Source organism: Myotis myotis, unplaced genomic scaffold (genome assembly GCF_014108235.1).
Source record: "Myotis myotis isolate mMyoMyo1 unplaced genomic scaffold, mMyoMyo1.p scaffold_m19_p_9, whole genome shotgun sequence".
In the NCBI taxonomy this organism is placed as follows: domain Eukaryota; kingdom Metazoa; phylum Chordata; class Mammalia; order Chiroptera; family Vespertilionidae; genus Myotis; species Myotis myotis.
Window position 1 is genome coordinate 43391875 of NW_023416401.1, and position 19621 is coordinate 43411495.

The 19621-nt window shown below is 34.7% G+C and overlaps 1 protein-coding gene across 1 annotated transcript; it reads right to left on the bottom strand.

The window, feature by feature from the left end:
• Positions 1-960: 960 nt before the first annotated feature.
• CUNH18orf63 (chromosome unknown C18orf63 homolog) lies at positions 961-19020 on the bottom strand. Its single transcript, XM_036322727.1, has 12 exons — positions 18813-19020; positions 16838-16916; positions 15061-15117; positions 10873-10984; positions 10223-10264; positions 8691-8767; positions 6010-6119; positions 5102-5198; positions 4904-4989; positions 3558-3741; positions 1241-2239; positions 961-1059 (listed from the first exon to the last, which is right to left on the bottom strand). The coding sequence occupies exons 1-12, from the start codon at positions 18944-18946 to the stop codon at positions 961-963; spliced, it is 2076 nt and encodes a 691-aa protein (XP_036178620.1). The 5' UTR covers positions 18947-19020.
• Between the last annotated feature and the right edge of the window lie 601 nt (positions 19021-19621).

The following is a 19621-nucleotide window of genomic DNA, read 5'->3' on the forward strand; positions in this document are numbered from 1 at the left end:
ATAATGATACCCTGTAATTTTTTTCATGTTATTCTGTCTAGGTGATGGGAATGATTTTGTATTTTAAAAAATTGTTTTAGGTTTTAAGTAATTCAAAAGTGGGAAAATTATACTTTTAAAAATTATGAAATCTGGAATAGATTTCATTTATTTTAAAAATGAAAAATTTTAAGGCATTGTAGCACATACATTTTTCCCTTAACCATGTACTGAGTTCATTAAAATGTAATATGTCAAAAACTACATGAAATACACATGATAAAATATATAGGAATAGACTTAAGTACCTTTTGATTAACTCAAATCAGACTGAAATTTCAATTAATTATAAAAATAGTTTTTTGAAGAATAAAGAGGTAAATATTTTCTAGTTTGCTCATAAAGAATTTGAACTGAAAGTATTCCAATAGTTCTATGCAAAAAAGTGTTTGTAGATGTTTGAGTAATGTTTGTTCTTAGAATAGAACAGATGGCAAGATGGAATAAAATGCAATTTCCAGGTGCAAGCTTTTGTGAATTCAGTGTCGTGGACTCAGCATGCTCAGCTAAATCTCAAGTTTACCTTAGCCAGCACTGCAACATTTTTGGAATAAATTTTAACTTAATGATTAACTTTTGAAACATCCCTTAAGTTTAATCATCTTAGGTAAAAGTCCCCAAAGATACTGTTCTAGTGGTTTTGGACTCCTATCTTTGAGCAGCCTGCTGCTGCTGTGCCCTGGAGGCTCTTCGCCTGCTAAGACCCCAGCACAAAAGTAGGAAGAGCCCATAGTGGGACCTCTCTCCACCTCCTCCCTCTCCGGGGTCTCTTCTGTATTAACAGCTGCTGTTACCTACAAAGGCTGATTTTAAGGCTTCAAGGGATTTAAAAGTAACTCTTCTTTATCAAGAGGTTGGAGATCCCTAAACTTGGCAATTCCAATTCAGATAACTTAATGAAAATAAATCAAAAGGTATCACCTAAGTTACCTTATGGATATTTCCTGCTTTCACATCCATGTTATAAGCTTGAGGGCTGGTGAGAGATTTCTTAGGTTTTGATTTGTCCAAGTCATGTATCTGTAATCAGATTAAAGAATCCCATTTTTAATAACTCAACTGTATATACTTGTAGTTATGTTAGGGCACATTTTCCCAATGTGTTTCTAGATGATCTTGGGAAAATCCCTTAAATCTTTATTTAGGGGTTTTAAAGATCTATCATATGATAAATATCCCCAGATTAAAATTGTTTTCTTACCTGGTTCATAGAAGAACTGGATTGTCCGTAGTGGACATTACTGGAATGAGGCTGCTTTGCAGGTTTTGAAGATTCCTGACATAGTTTTCTGTTAGGCCTGTGGGCTGTCCTGCCTGCTATATGTCTGTGGTCACTGATATCAACTTCTTTAGTTTTATTGACTGATTGTTGAAGTAGTTGGGAACCTTCTATTTCTGTGTCTGATTCAAAAATGTGTGGTCTTTGCACTTTTAGTGACTCATGTCCCTTTTCTAAAATTTGTGCTATGTGTTTGCTTGTTAAAATTTCTTTTCCATTCACTTGGCAGTCAATGGCACTTTTTAGCATGCCTAAACTCTTATTTGACATCTGCAATCCTGAACTATTAGATAATTGCTTATTTCTATTCATACTCACAGCTGACGATTTTTTGTTAGAAGGGAGATATTTTGTCATACTTTCTTTTTCTTGCAGAGGTCTAAAAGTCTTCTGGTTTAAATTTCTAACTTCCATCTGAACGTTACAATTATATCTTTTTTCTATAGCTGGATCTAAATTCAGTTTGTCATCCTGGACCACATTGGTCTTAAATGAAAACAACTTGGATTCTGTAACAAGTTGTTTTCTTTTCAGGTTTTCAGGCTCTAAGACATTTTTATTCATCTGTAATGATCGAGTTTTGAAAATTGGTATGAATTTAGGGGCCTTGTTACTTTGGGAGCTAAAATTAGTGTCTTGAACTAGAGTATTTCCTCTGGTGGGCTTTGGTACTTCCAAATGTACTTGTGGTGCCTTGTCAGAGAGGGACGTCTTTCTGCTCTGAGCAGATTCTGGCTGGAGGTTCAGAGCTGAGAACACACAGGTATTCTGCTGGCTGACCCAAGGCTCCACCTTGTGGTCTATGGCCACTGATCTCAATAAAGGATGTTGAGCCAGGGAGGGTCCTATGGAAGGGGCCTGAGTCAGAGAGGTCCTGAACATTTGTTTAGAGGTCAGATTGGGTGGCTTGACTTTGTTTTCCTGAAAGGATAGAGATTAAGAATTTGTAAAAATGTAATAATGTCCTTAATGGAAAAGAAATGATATAAAATACCATCAAAATAAGGATATAAAGTAACACTACAATATACACTGAGTGGCCAGATTATTATGACCACCTGACGTTTGTAGGCAAATTAGCCATACACTGCATCGTATGGGATATGGAAGCCAAAGGCCTGTTCGAACACCTTTGCTGTCTGTAGTTACCAAGACAAAACGTCTCCAATTCACACAGGAACACAAGGACTGGACAGTCGAGCATTGGAAAAAAGTCATGTAGTCCGATGAATCACATTTCCAGTTGCATCATGTAGATGGCAGAGTGAGAATTTGGCGGAAACAGCATGAAAGCATGCACCCCACATGCATGAGTACAACCCTTCAAGCTGGTGGGGGCAGTGTTATGGTTTGGTGCATGTTTTCCTGGCATGATTTGGGCCCTTTAATTCGTGTGGAACAACATCTGAATAGCACAACATACCTAACTATCATTGTTGATCAGGTTCATCCTATCATGTTGATGGTGTATCCCAATGGAGATGGCTTCTTCCGACAAGACAATGCGCCATGCCACGGTGCTCGTATTGTGCAGGAGTGGTTTCAAAAACATGAGGGAGATTTTACCTTGCTTAGGTGGCCCCCACAATCACCAGATCTCAATCCAATTGAGCATTTGTGGGACGAAGTTAAAAGAGCCATCAGGCAGCTGGTTCCACAACCATCAAATCTCACAGAACTGGACAGTGCTATTCATCAGGCATGGTGTCAGATTCCTCGCATCACCTTTCAACATCTCGTGGAGTCAATGCCAAGAAGAATCGCTGCAGTATTGAAGGCAAAAGGTGGCCCAACAAAGTACTGATGGGGTGGTCATAATAATCTGGCCACTCACGTTCAAATATATCCCACGTTCAAAGGCTGTTAAATCAAGTTGTTTACCCATATCTTCAGAAAAAAAATCGCTTCTGTTGTGGTATACAACCTGCGTCCCTATTTATAATGGTCTGGCCCTCTAGCAACTTCAGCGCGAAATTATAGCTAATTTGCCTACAAATGTCAGGTGGTCATAGTAATCTGGCCACTCAGTGTATAAAATAATAGCACATTAAATACAATAACAACAAATGGCAGTGACAAATGGTTAAGTATAATAGTAAATAATATTAGAGAAACAGTGACCTGAGAGAAAAATAATTATATCACAACGAATTAGTTGGTTCACCAGAGGAGGCAAGAGATTGAGTAAGATAGGTGCACAGTATGTCTCAGAGAACTTGAGAGGACATGAATGTCTTACCTGTATACTCGGTTTAGTTAGTTCTTGTGTAGAGTAGCACGGTTTCGTTGTCATCTTTATGGGAAACCCACATATATGGGGCAGTTTAGATTTTAAATCTGAAAGAAAACTTTTCAACACATCTTCCAAATCTACCCTTGGAAAGAACTGTATGGGCTGACTTCTGATGCAACTGAGAGGATATGTGAACAATGTTAAAGAACAATGGAACATTTTTATGCAATAAAAAAGTTTAAATAGTAACTGTTAAAAAGACACACACAACTAAATCTATTTTATATATTGCTTATTTATTCCAAGCTAAATAATTCCAACTTTATAATCCAAAGCTAAAAAGCATGTTTTCTCATAGGGATAGTAATCACTTCTATTTTAATATCCACAATCAAAACAGCTCATGGGATCCTTATAACACAGCTTTCCTTACAGGCCGGCAAACTAAGACATTCTAGAAATGATTCATAAGGAAGACACTATGACCTTTATGGATTTAAAATAAGTATTTATAGTGAACAATAAACAGGATGCAGCTCCAAAAAGCAGTAAAGACTCAGGACAAAGAAACAAAACAGACTCCATTTAAGCTCTAAAAGCCGTTCTTTGAAAAAAGCAGTTAATTTTCTGATGAAAGATATTCTGAAGAGTCAGAATAATGACTTGGCATCTAGTGAAAGGGAATAATGGATATCTGTGATCTTTAATTTTATATTAAGATTTCGGTTAGGAAACAAAATACAGAAAGAACATTATGGCTATTCTCTCTTCATTTTGAAACTCCAGCTCGTCAGAATACAAAGGCCCAGGAGATCCGTGTTAAGACTAAAGAGTTTCACCAGACCACTTGCACTCTTTTGTGTGTAGATTTTAAAAAATAATGTTAGGATATTTTGTTAAATCAACGGAGTGTATTAAGTGCAAGTCAAATCCTCTAAATTTTGCCTGTAAAGCAATCTTCCAAAAATAAAATTCTTTGTTAAACTAATTCTAATTCCACCCTTTCAGTTATATCCAAAATACCACTGGAGGGAGCCCTTGGCTAAGGAGACTAATGACTTTTTTCTTACTTTGTACTAGAAATCAAATAAACATTTTTTTTTCTTCTATCTACTGCAAAGCTTCTTTCCTGTTTAATTGTTGCAGAAGAGTTTAAGGGGAGAAATATCATTATTAAACTAATTCTCAAGTAAAAATGGGAAGGAAAACAAAATACTCATGCAGATAAAAAGTAGAGAGGAAAGTAGTTACATTTAGACAGAGAAGGTTGAAAATGATGATATCAGGGCAGGAGAGAGACTGGGTCCAAGGTGGGCAGAGAGCACCCATTAAGGGTGGTGTGTAAAGGATATGTAAAGATCCTTTCTCCTATCATTTTGAAGTAGATGTTGCAGTATATTTTAATATTTCCACCATCTTCTGGAAGTTTGTAGCCATACTAAAAATTAAGAACAAAGCTGAAATTCTCTTGAGAGACACCTAAAGTTAGTTTAAATTATAAGAAGTAAAATCAAGTAACTTCCTACATAATATATATTTTTATTCCTTACCAGGTCGTCCCAGTGCATCTGGAAATCTTTATATGAGTGAAAAGGACAGTCAGGAGGTGTGGTATGAAGAATACTTAATATCTTCCCCATTTTCATACTATGAAAAATAAGAGTTTGGTAAAATATCATGAGCCAGTGCTTAGATATGTTAACTATGATACTTAGAAAGGATTAAAAACAATTTAACAATTATCTACACATAAGTAATAAACTAATCATTTGTTCCTAGTTCCAAACACATACTGTATTAAATCTTAACAACTAGAATTGTTAATAATTGAATTGATGCAAACAATGTGCCAGTTATAAAGACAAAATAATGACTAATATTTAGGTATTCCTGGTAACTGTTATACTTTAGAAAAAAGTTTAAGAGTTGAATGAATTACAGTCAAATCTATGTTTCCCATCTAATCTGTATCCTTTCCTGAATGATTAAATTATTATGCATATGCTTGCTAAAGTTCTTCTTTTGTAAAGCAAGTTAAAATTTCATCCCAAGAGTCCTATTTACATTAATAACAAGCCATATTTTACTGAATATAGTATAAACTTAAAATTTAGCTCATATCAAATGATAATGAATCATTATGAGTTTATAAAGTTTTAAGATTATGATACTTGTAATCTCATGAGACCTAGAAATTTACATAAAAATAGATCTAATAAATATGTATAATAAATGTATATTATACATTTAATGTATAAATTTATTTTCATAATCTGATAGAGGAAGTTGACAGTTTCTGTAAATCTGACAATATTGTGTCAATATGTTTTTAAAGTTATAATTCAGTTTCAAAAGTCCACAAAATGGTTTATACTTTTGCATATCTCAATGTTGAAGCAAAATTAGAAAAAAATGGTATATTTGAACCTCCCCTAGTTACTAGAAATTAAAATCTCACCTTGGCAAAACGTAGCACCAGTTGCTTAAAATTGAATGGCCCTCAATGACACCATTCTTGTGAGTATCAAAGTCCTTAATAATGCTTTGAGAAATATCAAATTCTTTTAGCTTTCAATAGAAATAAGATTTTAATCCGTAAGTCCTCAAAAACATTTGACAAACAAAAGACACATACTGTATTTGTTAGACACATACACACATATTCACACAGTGTTATAAAGTAATTTTAAAGGCTTCAGTTACATTGTTCCAACCACGTTTGTTAGACACATACACACATATTCACACAGTGTTATAAAGTAATTTTAAAGGCTTCAGTTACATTGTTCCAACCACGTTCCATGACGTGATGTTTCAGCTCACCCTGTTTCTTCTCTATACAGTATAGCTAGAGCTTTACTACTTTCCCTCTTAACTCCCAAATGAAAACTCCTATTCTGTACTGTTTTATAGATATGTATGAATTGTTATAATCAGGTTGTGAAAATGCCCTATCAAAAGTGTAAGAAAGGTGAGATTTAGAGGCAATGATGACAAATTATAATTTATGAACTTAATTTAAATGAACTAAACAAGTATGTATTGAGTGTATAGTGTTGAGTAGAAAAGAAAAGAGCATCTTCTGATTTCTTGTTTACTCCCATGTTGAAAAAAGCTCTGCTACGCTGATGTCACTGTGCCCCTCATTCATTCCTTTCTAGTGCAGATGAGGTGACTTAAAACTAGGACAACTCTTTCCTCTTCCTCTTGGGAGCTGGCCTGCTGGCAAAACGTGGTGTTGTGCATTCTCTCTGTCATTCTGGGACTGGTGCCTGATCTCCCAAGGCAGCCTGTGGATTTCCATCACTGCCATTCATGGGTGGGTCAATCTACCTAATTCTAGGTTCAGAGAGGCCACATTCCCCAATAGCTTCTTCTCTTCTTCAGTAATAAATAGTGTGACCATATGTCTGTTAAACTAAATAAAATGGAGACCAAACCTGAAAATTCTTTACGCAGACAAAACCAATTAAGGCACATAAGCAAAACCTAATCTACCTTATCCTGCAATGCAAGCAAAATTTAACTTAGATTATTTTTTGTAAATGCCTCAAGAAACCATAAGTGAAACTTAAACTGTTTTCCAAAATGGTGTAACAAATTTTCTATGCAAACTGTCCTTGAACAACACACCTCTGAGCTTCATTCCACTTTTGGCTTTAAGACTCCTGGTTCACGAATTGTTCTTTTATGTACCATAAACTCTTAACCACCCATTTTTAATTAATTGATTTTATTTTTAACATATCGTAGTTGATACATGTTGGACTATATCCGATTAGGCAAGTGTCCCTTTCACTCTCAAAAGTGTCCATTTTGGATAAGTTACATTCTCATCCTATTCAAAAAGATGGTACATTGGTCTCTATGTCTTACTCTTCTTTGTCAATCTCTAATTGGTTCAAATCTCAGATAATTAAAACAGAAGTATCGTCTGTAAGAAACCTAAGGGTAGATAAGGTACAATAATTAGTCCTCAAGAAGCTTATAGGGAATATATGAGGAGTATAACTCTAGAAATACAAGTAAGTATGTGAGCATGGTGTAAAATGGCGTGAAGGTTTAAAAGAGGGTGGAGATCACACTCGGTTTGGAGGCTTGTGAAGGTTCCTCATCAGTACAAGATATTAACACCATGCAAGCCATTCCAGTTATTTATTTTTATGTAAGTCAGCTTCCCTACTGGCTCACATAATTCTTGACAATCAGAAAGTAGACCCTATTCCTCTTTGATTTGTTCTTCGTAATAAAAAAGTTGAACAGAAAAGTGAATGGAGAAGCATTTGAGCTGGCTCTTAAAGGATTAGCAGCATGTGTAGCCAACTGGGGTGCTCCAAGCAAAGGCAGAGTCATCTATCCCATGCCTGGGGTTTCTCAGCCCGGACACTCTTGACACTTTAGGCTGGATAACTCTTTGTGGTGGCAGCTGTGGGGTTGTGTCTTGTGCGCTGTGCACTGTAGAATATTTAGCAGTATCTCTGGTTTCTATCCACTAAATGTCAGTAGCAACACACCGCTTCCCCTTTGTGATAACCAAAATTGTCTCAAGACATTACAAAATGTCTTATTTGAGGAACAAAAGCACTCATTTCCCCCTTCACCTGTCTCTGTTGAGAACCACTGGCACAAGAAAAGGCAAATCACACTTATTGAGTTAGCATTAGTAAGGTTCTATACTGGGTGCTATGAAAATAGCAAAATAAAAGACATATCCTTCAACTAAGAAGGCAAAAAGTGTTACGTGTAAAAAGTAGGCACACACACACAAGCTACCAGAATGCCAATGGGGGAATATTACATTTACTATGGGCTGAAACAGTGCTTTTAATATTTGAAGTTGTAAGAAGAGGCAAGAAGTGGGCACTGAGGCAGGACAGGGTTGTGGGGAGTCTTGAATGCCATTAAAAAGATTTTTGAGCAAGGGAATAATAAGATTGGATCTGTGTTGAACTGACAATATTTTCTTTGGGTAACCAGATTTAGAATAATATCAATATACTAAGAATTTAATGTGGATTTTGAAAATAAAAAATCTTATCCCTCTTATTGTTAAAAATTAAAACCTACTGGTATGCTAGTAATAATAATAATAAGTATATAGTAAATAAAGTTAATTATGGAAATCAAAATATGTGGTACCTCAGGTGGTGGCAGTCTGATTGTATAAGCTTCTATACTTAGACAAACTTGAGTTTCGGTTACATTGATGTCTAATGCTGAAAAGAAAATATTTAATTATAAACTTTCTGGAATTATTACTCCATCCTATCAAATTAAGTATTTTAGTAACAAAAGAAATTACTTTAACTTAATTTTTCAAGTTAGAAACTCAAAATGGCTTTTTTCTCGCACATGGTAAAAGTCAATCAACATATTCTATCGGACAGTCGCAGATGGGACATCTACAAGAAGACAAAGGCTGAATGAAGCAACGTGGATATGTGGGTGTGTATGTGTTGGGAGATGTCATAGGGCAGGGTGGCAATAAGAAAAATGAGATATATCACAGTTGAGAGGGAAACTCAACAAGTATCTTTTACAAGTTTGGTATCTATTGTATGTAAAAATGGAGACTGTCTTCTTAAATCAGGTGGTACCATGCCATGATTCTGACTTCAGTAGTCGTTCACTAACGAATGCCCTCAAGTATTCTGGCAGATATATTCTGGATCTTATAGAGCCCCAAGGCTTCTACCTTGCTTTTTCAAAATTAAAAGTACTTTACAAGTCAGATACTGATTATCTTGGGAAGGGGTAATACCTGGAAGAAAGCAGGAGGAAGCTTGTGAGGTATTGGTAAATTTTCTGTTTCTTGATTTGATAACTGGTTATAAGGGTAAATTTAGTCTGTGAAAATCCAATGAGCTATAACCTTCCAATTTGTCAGTTTTGCTGTAGAATATTACATTCAGTAAACAAAAAAAAAAACTTCTAACATAGAAGTAAAGAATTTTGCTCTCCTAAACTGTTATCTTTAATCTCTGATAGCTGTAGTCTCCTGATAGTGTTTAGGGATTAAACTAAATTTAGAAGCGAACCTATTTGTCCATAGCTAGAGTATAATGACTACCACTGTTCAACTTAAATATAAAACTAGTGCAAGGAGGGCAGATGAGATCCAAGAGCTGTGGATTGATTAGTAATGTCTACCTGGGCTTAAGATTTCCACCTATATGCTATATCTGGACTACTGCTTAGGAATTTGTCTAACTGCAAATAGCCACACATATCATTGAAAGAATTAAACTATATCATAAACTGTTATTTTAGATCATCTGTGTCTTTTCAGACTTCAAGGAGAAAAAGAATCATGTTTCCTTAAGAAATAAAGCTTTTACTTGCAACAATACTGAAGAATTTCTTATGATATAATTCTGGAAGCTACACATTATAAATTCCTGTAAGAATTAAATCCTTTATAGTCATAATTTTCTTTAAGTAGAGAAGTAAAAAACATAGCTTTTATTCCAATAAAGATAAGTGAATTTTTCTCAATAAGGCTGGCTATATATTTTGAACCAGAGTTATTTTCCCAGGTGAAATTGTGATTATAACAGCTGGTTAAACTCCAATATAACCTAATCACCAAGAGTACAACTCAACAATTTGTAGCAGCTTAACTGTTGACTAGATTAATGTTTTTAGCTATTGACTGATACATTTTTACTTACCAACAGCATTTTGCTTTCCCATCTGAGAAAGAAATTCTCTTCCTTAAAAAATTGATAGAATATACCATATTATTATAATCTATAAATCATGCTTGATAAATACAACCTTTTCATGTGATATTATCAAAGCTACAGAAAATGCTTTAAAATGCAGTTTTATACAAAAGAATATCTGATGTCAGCTCAGAGAAAAAATATAATAACTCAAAAAGTATCTCTTCAATTAAAAGGACAGAAATACCCAATTATACCCTCAAATATTTATTTCCTAATATAAAATGCTTAGAAAAGATCAGACCTCAACACAAAACTCAGAATAGCCTTTTGGTTCCAGAAATATTGATAAATTCTGTTCATTTTAGTAAGGCTCCTCAGTTATATTTATTTCTAAACATCAAGTATTCTATAATAAACATATTTTCTTTTCCTTTGTTAAAAAACACATTTTGTTTAAAGAAACATCAGCAGGCTTTGGATATAATCCTAAAGTAAAGAGATGACATTTATGTTGTTGTGGACTTGCTTGAGAATGCTTGGTTGGGGCTATGTTTTAAAAACTATTCCCTAAATATATACTGAAATTAAAAACATATGCACATAGTAGAAGTAATGTAGTCAGAAAGCTACAGTGCTGAAAAACATAGCATTACCTTGCACCAGGAGATGGCCAGTTTTATTCCAGGCTGGAGCAAGTCTGGCCATGAGTGAATATGAAAGGCAGTTTTGAAGAATTACAGGAATTACTCTTCGTGGTGCCTCTACCTAAAAAGATCAAAGGATAAAATATAAGCAAATTACACCAATCAGTATGTCCCTATAAGCTACCAGAACATGTCTGTCTTTAAATCACCACCTAACAAACTGGGCTATTCTGGATGATAGTTCTAGTCACCACAATCACATCTAGTTCTAAAGTTAAAGAAGTGTTCAACCATTTCCATTCCGAAATTACAACTACTGCCATGCTATAATAAGAGCCCAATTCCACCTGCTTATCCTGGCCCAAGGAACCTAAACTTTTAGGGCCTCTGTGTTACAATCTTACACTTTACTTTGCATTCTGCTATACACAGAAGAAACCAGACCAGAACTACATTGTAACATTTTTCATAATTGTTCACTCTAGTTCAACACCAGAAAACAATGAAATACTTACATGGGTACCATGTAAGAATCTTTCCTTGTAGAGAATTTTTAAAAATTAGAACTTCTGATCAAGGGTAATAATAGGATGAAGATTTATCCTTCCACTTGAGACAAAGTACAAAATGGGGCAGGTTCTATGAAACAATGGTTTATAGGACATTGGATATCAAGCAACGAACAAAAGCAGTTCCTCAGAGACAGGAACCTATGATCACCCCAACATATTGACCGAAGAGGGTTTCCAGGCTTTGTGCATGGAGGGCAGGCCTGGAGGAGCCAGTAGACTCTCTGGGTTGCAGAGCCAGAGTTGAGAGTCCAGGATGAAAAGGGAAGGCAAGCTTTGGGGGCAAAGAGTTGGTGATGAGAGAGCTGTACAGAGAACAGACTCTGTACAGAGAATAGACTCTGAGACCAGGGCTGGGGACAGAATCAAGGCTGTTTGCTCTACAAACATCTGTGCAAATACAGTTCAGAAGAAAATGCTGCCACTGCCTCTACTACCAAGACATGCAAAAAAGTATTAGCGCCAAGGAGAACTGTCTCCCAATTTTATCCACCCACGTTTTCATACTATTTTGGCTTCGGGTAAATTCTCTCAGTATGTAAATAATTAATCTGTTGGTGAGGAACAGGACCAAATTTGTTCAATTGTCTCACAGATCATTTAATTAAGGCTACTATCAACAGGACTCCAACCTGCAGCGTTGACTTCACACATGCCCCTAGGGTCCAGGACCCAAGCAGCTGAACAAATCCCGTAACTATCAGGATCTACCTTACAAAGCCAAATGGCTTTCTCCTTGATTCTGTGTTGCCTTCCCCTTGGCCCAAGGTCTTAACCCAGATACAGCAGGATATACCAGCTCACATTCAGCCGTGACATGGAAGGAGGAAGTCTGGGCCAATTCTATCATTCATAAACATTTTGACTGGTGACCTGGATGCCTTCCAGGGCAGAGATGGTATTATTGATCACTTCAGCTATAGTCAGGGGCAAATTCTTTACCACATTTTCTCAGTAACTGATACAGTAGGTAGAGAGAATAAGTGAGAATATAGTACTTTAACACTGTCAACTAACATGACCCAATGATCATGTCTCAATAAATTCTAAAAAATTCAAGTTATACAAAATGTCTTCTCTAGTCACAACTAAATTAGAAAGCAGTAACAGAAAGATCCCTGGAAAATCCCCAAATATGTGGAAACTACATAACAAACTTCTAATCTATCCATAGATCAAAGAAGAAATCAAAGGGGAATTAGAAAGTATTTTGAACTGAGGAAAATAAAAACAAAACATGCTTACAAGGACATTTATAGCAAATAAATGTGTCTATATTGGGAAAGAAAAAGTTCTCAAATCAGTGAATTCAGTTTCCACCATAAGAAACTAGAAAAAGAGCAAACTAAACCCAAAATAAGCATAAGAAAATAATAAAGACCATAATGAAAAATCAATGAAAAGCAAAAGAGTAAAACAACGGAGAAAAATCAATAAAACCAAAAGATGTTCTTTGAGATCAATAAGAGTGTTAAGCCTTTAGCAAGACTGGTCAGGGAGAAAAAAAATTAAAAACACATATTATCATATATAGAATGAGAGAGGTGACATCACTACAGACTCTATAGCAAAGGAAAATAAGGAGGAAATATTATATGTAAGTTTATGGCAATAAAAGTGACAACTTAGATGAAATGGACATATTCCTTGAAACAGACAACTTAAATACTCGATTATCTATTAAAGAAATTGAAATTATAGTTTTAAACCTTCTATTAAGGAAAACTCTAGGCCAGTGATGGCAAACCTTTTGAGCTCGGCGTGTCAGTATTTTGAAAAACCCTAACTTAACTCTGGTGCCGTGCCACATATAGAAATTTTTTGATATTTGCAACCATAGTAAAACAAAGACTTATATTTTTGATATTTATTTTATATATTTAAATGCCATTTAACAAAGAAAAATCAACCAAAAAAATGAGTTCGCGTGTCATAGGTTCGCCATCACTGCTCTAGGCCCAGATAACTGTAGTGATGAATTTTACCAAACATTTATAGTAGGAATAACAATTCTACACAAACTCCAAAAACTTAAAAAGGAGGAAGTTTTTTCCTACTATAAGATTTCTGAGCAGGGAGTTTATGTGGCTCACAGATTTAATTCCAGAAACAGGTAGAGTGCTCAGAATATGCTAGCTGTTCAATAAATATCTGCTGACTATAATTAATTATTATTATGCAGAAAGTATCCATAAAAAGAAAAGTTGAGCAAAATCACAAAGGCCCAAGAGGGGAGGAAAGTCAGGCTGGAAGAAAGCTCATGAATATTGAGGCATCTGGGATCTGGAAATCTGGTGAAGGGGCCTAAGTAAGTTTACTTAGTAACAATGAGGAATTGGGATTCATGGAAAAAGGATAAGAGTATAAACAAAAAGATTTTAAATATTTTGATATTGGACAACTTGCAGTGATAAAGTCAAAGGTGTAAATTACAAGACTAGAAGAAAATTCATCACAAAGTGTTTTTTTATTAGTGTATAAGGACTATGGGAGATGTGTTTATTAATTTTTCCTTTTATTCTTATAATCTTAAGATATATTTATATAAAATGATGATAGTTGGTATAAATATTCTTTTACTAAATCAGTACTGAAATGCTATATATTCTTGTGCTAAAAATAACTGTTTTGATCCTTATTATTCATTTTTAAAATCGTATTGTATCTATTATTTTTGTAACACATTTGTCAAAAAACAACACAGTTTACCTTTAAGTCAATATATTAATAAAAGTATTAAATTCCCCAAGAGTGTGACAGTAAGACAGCAAAGAAGTCCCCACAAAACCGTGAGACATTTTCCACAATAAAGGACAGAGTTTTGTAGGGACCCCTGAAGACCTAGTTTCTAGTTCTAGGTAAATGATATACCGTAAATATGGTTCTCATAGTTCAGATTTGTCTTAGCCAAAAGATTAAAGAATACAGCTTTCCCATAGATTGTGACTGACAGTTGAAACCAGCTTTCGGGTTCTTCAGAGATTTCTTATGGAGTTGCAAAGCACCTTCGGGTATTGTTAAGACGTTATAATCCTCCTAGAACCTAAAGAAAGTATCTAATCTTGGAGTTGACCAGAAACCTCATTATCCCAAACCCCAGTTGATCAGCCTGCTGGAATAATCCAGAATACAGTATGCCTCTGAGAAACATGCAGAGACATGAAGTGAGCTCTAGCCAAGTCTCCATGGTCTGAGTAACTGAGACACAAGAGGTGCTCAACCCATGTATTTATATTTTCCTTGCTAAGATCCAGAAATTCACTACCATGTAGAATACAACTTATCTTGCTTTGTGCCTCTGCTTATAATATTTTTGTTTCTCTGGGTTTCATTTTCTTCATCTTTAAAATGGGAATATTCAGTTCTTAGAAGTTATATATGCTAAAGAAGATTATGCCATGTAAAATGCCTGCAAGAAAGTACTCAACAAAAAAATAATCCTCTTCCCCTCTGTCTCTACTAACTGTGCACAAATTAATTGCTTGAGAAAAAAACTGTTCAGCTCTTTCACATGCATATCAACAAATTATGAGAAAGCTACTCCAATTTTTGTTGGCTTTTAAAATAAGCTGAATACAAAATCAATATAAACAGCATCTGAAATTATTATCTTTAAAAAAACACGTACCTTAGCTCCATATTTTTCAATATAGGCATTAAGTTTTCCAGCTTTATAAAATGGTATCTATAACAAAAATCCACATTTATAAAGATGACTTAACATATATTAAATAAAGCAATACATAAAAGACTTTAAATGTTACACAGCAGAGAGCACAGAATCAGGCCATCATCCTGATAGCTTTTATGCCTTGGAGAAGCAAGTGATGACCAATCTCTCCCTGAAATAGAATCTGTGGATACATTCTCAAAATGAGGAAAGCCTTTCTGGGGGTGACATGAACCAGAAACCATATGAAGAAAGAGGCCAATAAATATTTAACATCTATCATAATATACAGTAAGTTATATCTTAAGAAGGAAAATGGACATAGTGTAAGATCAGAGAAAGTTCAAAAGGCCAAGGTGCTTCAACTCACCAATGAAAGAAATACAAATAAAAAGAAGATATTACTTGTAAGCTAAAAGATTGGCAGGTGTATAAAGGTTGAGCATCTCCAGTATTTGTGAGGATGTGGAACTATGGGTTTTTTCATACATCATTTGTTAAAAATGTAATCTAGAAGAACTCTTCAGATAGCAATTTTGCAGTATCTAGATTATAGTTAAAATGGGCTGCCATCCCACTTCTAAGAATTTAATCCATAGAAACTACCAAACGAAAATTATGTAATTTCAGTGATGCTTTCTGAAGCACTGTTTGTAATAGCACAAAATTAGAAACTCAGATATACATAAATTATTTTATAACCATACAATGAAATATTTCACAGCCTTAAAATTGAGAAAGATACATGTGTTGACAGAACAGTATCAAGGAGAGGCTGTTTAAGGGAAAATGAAAGGCAAGCTTTAAAATAGTATGCATAATAATTCCTTTTTAAATAATGTTGTAAATTTTTTTATAGCATGTAATATATTTGCAATAAAGCAAAACATTTTTAGGTGGCTCTTCTAAGATTAAATATTTGAATTTACAAGAATGCTAAAGAACAATCTTTTCCTTATTCCATAAAATTTCCAGGTAGAAAAAAACCACACAATTAAGAGGTATGAGTGTCTAGTTGTTTACCAACAGCTTGTCTTTCTTAAAAACGATATTAAGGATGAGAGGGGGGAAAAATGAACATAGAAGGAGAAGAAAAGAACTGATAATTTTGTATGGTTTATCAGCACTGTTAATAAATGTTGATTTCAATAAATTCTGGGAACTTAAAATCTCAGAATAAGAGGATTTCCAGAAAGATATTTGACAAAAATCTTAGGATGGTATGATTTTTATACAGAATTCTGACCCTTCATTATAATTCCTAGTTATATACAGAACAGAGAAATGTTTCTTGTTCTAATTTTACTAAGTGTAAATTTTTTTTGGTAATTTTCCAAATGAAAAAAAAATGTTGATCTAAATTATTTAAAAACAATTGGAGATTTGATGGAATGAGAAACTTCTTTTTTTATATTAAGTGTAATTCTAAAGAATAAAATATGAGAAAAGGATTATATCATTAAAAATGCTGCAGTAACATATTAATCATCATTCATAGTCTTCATCTTAACATTTATGACACAAAAAACTAAATATGAAATTAGAACCACAAAAATAGATTTTGAATGTCAGATATATCAATGTTAAAGTCTGCTATGCTTCAAACTTCAAAACACTATAATTAGTCTTCATAAACCATCTTCAATTTGAGCTATAATTAGTACCTGAATTACTGTTTATCAATATTGCCCCAAATAATTAGTAAGAATACTTTATAAAATGTTAAAATACTAACCGCCATCACCACCCAAATTTGGCTAAATATTCCAGGCACAGGTGATACAAGAATATCCTGGTGCAAAAACAGCAACTGCCTGTGGAGATAAAATTATTCATTTTGAAGTAGACTTGCCCACTGTCTGTTTTTTCCTTTAACAGAACATTTTAAAATCACTTAGCTCCAATTAGGAGTTTAAGTCTCTTCCAGGCAAAGATTATGTTATAGATTTCTGTATCTCTCCCCACACTTAGCATTACCTTGAATACTGTAGGCACTCAGCCAAGACTTGAATTAAGGGAATTTTAAGTTACAGATATTGATATTAATTTGTAAACTTGTCCCTGCATCTAAGTTTCTTAACCTCTTTCACCTGTGAATATGAATTCCTCTTTTAAAACCCCATTTCTATCCTAAGTGTAGACTCAAAGAAGTCTTAACACTGAAGAATCCAGCTCTTTTTTAACTTCCGTTTCTTCCACTTTCCTTTGTTTTTTAAGTTGTGGTTGGGGGAACAGGGGCAACAGTCTAAGGACTCAACTATCAGTGAATTTATCAACTACTTCAACGTTAGAACTAGATTCTTTTCCTGCAAAAATGAAAATTTTGTCCAAGTCAGATGACATTAGTGATTTTAGTTTAGCAGTTAACAGCCAAATAAACTTAAAACAAAAATTGCCACAATTGGCCCTAACTGGTTTGGCTCAGTGGATAGAGCGTTGGCCTGCAGACTGAAAGGTCCCAGGTTCGTTTCCGGTCAAGGGCATATACCTTGGTTGCGGGCACATCTTCAGTAGGAGGTGTGCAGGAGGTGGCTGATCGATGTTTCTCTCTCATCAATGTTTCTAACTCTCTATCCCTCTCCCTTCCTCTCTGTAAAAAATCAATAAAATACATTTTTTAAAAAAAAATTGCTACAGAAATTATCAATAATTTTGTTTTCAAAGGTCAAGGAAAAGGTGGGAAAACACAAAAAGGAAGAGTTGAAAATATAATTTTCCAAATTACTCATCATCTAGGAAACCAATTTAAAAAACCATGAGTGAGTGTGTGTTGGGGAGGGGTTATCTCAAAAAGTAAGATGAGACAAACCCAGTCTCATCTTTGATGTCAGAACCTGGGTACAGCAGGTACTTGCTTTTACAAGGCCTGCCTTTGTCTGAATTTCTCAGTTACTGGGAGGAGGAGTAAAAACATCCCACTCTATGGGCATGGCCTCATTCCATTTGAGAGCAAATGTGAGAAAATCTTGCAGACAGTTTTCTACCTATTTGTTCCCCAAATGGGTCACAGATAACTGCTCAGCAGGTATCAAACTACATACTAGCAGGAAGGGTACAGGCTCCTAGATGCACTTGGGTGGGAATATATACAATAGGGAGAAGACAAGTTTTGTTAATAGGAGAAAAATGGAGGACACCCCAAGTGTCTTTCTTATTTCTGACCCCTAGCAATTTTAGAAGTGTTTGTTCCTCCCCAAGAAATTCAGTTACAGAGGGAATCTTGTCATGTATTCTGAGTCTTTTTTTGAGTGCCTCAAACAATTGAAAGGACTAGCACGTGGTGGGTCCTCAGTAATCAGGGAGTTAGACTTGAGGCTTCAACTTAGCTGCTTTCCAAAGACTATATTGGGTTAGACATTTCAAAATAGTTGTTGGAGAAATATTCTTCAGAAATACTCTTATATTGATCTGAATATTAAGAAATTATATTAACTTAAAATGTTTACAGTATCTCTTAAAGTGTCTCATAAACAGAAGGTACTCAGTATTTATTACTACCTCTAAGTTTTGAGGAACCTGATTTATTTCACCAATGTCTATAAACAGTGAGATATTCTATCTCAAGTATTTTAAATGTAATCCTATATACCTGGCTCAAACAAAATTTTATTTTAAAATTACATACACAAACTGAGTACTTTGCTTTAAAGAAGATACTTCTAAAACAGCTCTCACAGGTCTCAAAAGTTTAGTTATAAATATATTCTTACCTGCACATCTTAATTTGTGTACTTCTAATCTCGGTATCTGCCACCCCATTATGCAATATTATCTTGACGGCACAGAGTTTCTGTAAATCTGGAAGTGTGATGAAGAACAGTGACTGCTGCCTAGAATCATTCATATTTTCCTGTTGGCTAAATGCTTCGGCAATCAGGCCTTTAAAATCAAACAGACAAACAAACAGCAATAAAAAGGTAGTAAACTATACCAATGCAACAGAATTATTTGATACTGTGTTGAAATCTATATAATAAAAGCATAATATGCTAATTAGACTGGATGGCCGAACAGCACAATGACCATCCGGATGACCTTCTGGACGAAGCCAGGACTGCGAGGGCCTATTCCATTGCACGAATTTCGTGAGTGGGCCTCTAGTAAGATAATAAAAACAAATAAAAAACTTTAGCAGTTAAATGCCACTGACATGTTACCTTTAAGGTTCTCTAATGATAATCTAGAATTGTTTGGAATATGTTTGTTGTTTTTTTAAAAAATATATTTTGTATTGATTTCAGAGAGTAAGGGAGAGAGATAGAAACATCAAACACTTCTAAGATTGCTAGAGATCAGAAATAAGAAAGACACTTGGGGTTTCCTTCATTTTTCTCTTATTCACAAAATTTTTCTTCTCCCCATTGTTTATGAGAGAATGATGAAAGAGAATCATTGATTGGCTGCCTCCTATACTCCCCCTACTGGGGATTGAGCCTGAAACTCAGGCATGTGTCCTGATTGGAAATAGAACCCTAATCTAGTTCCTGGCTATTCTTAACTTTCATTTTGACCTTTCTAT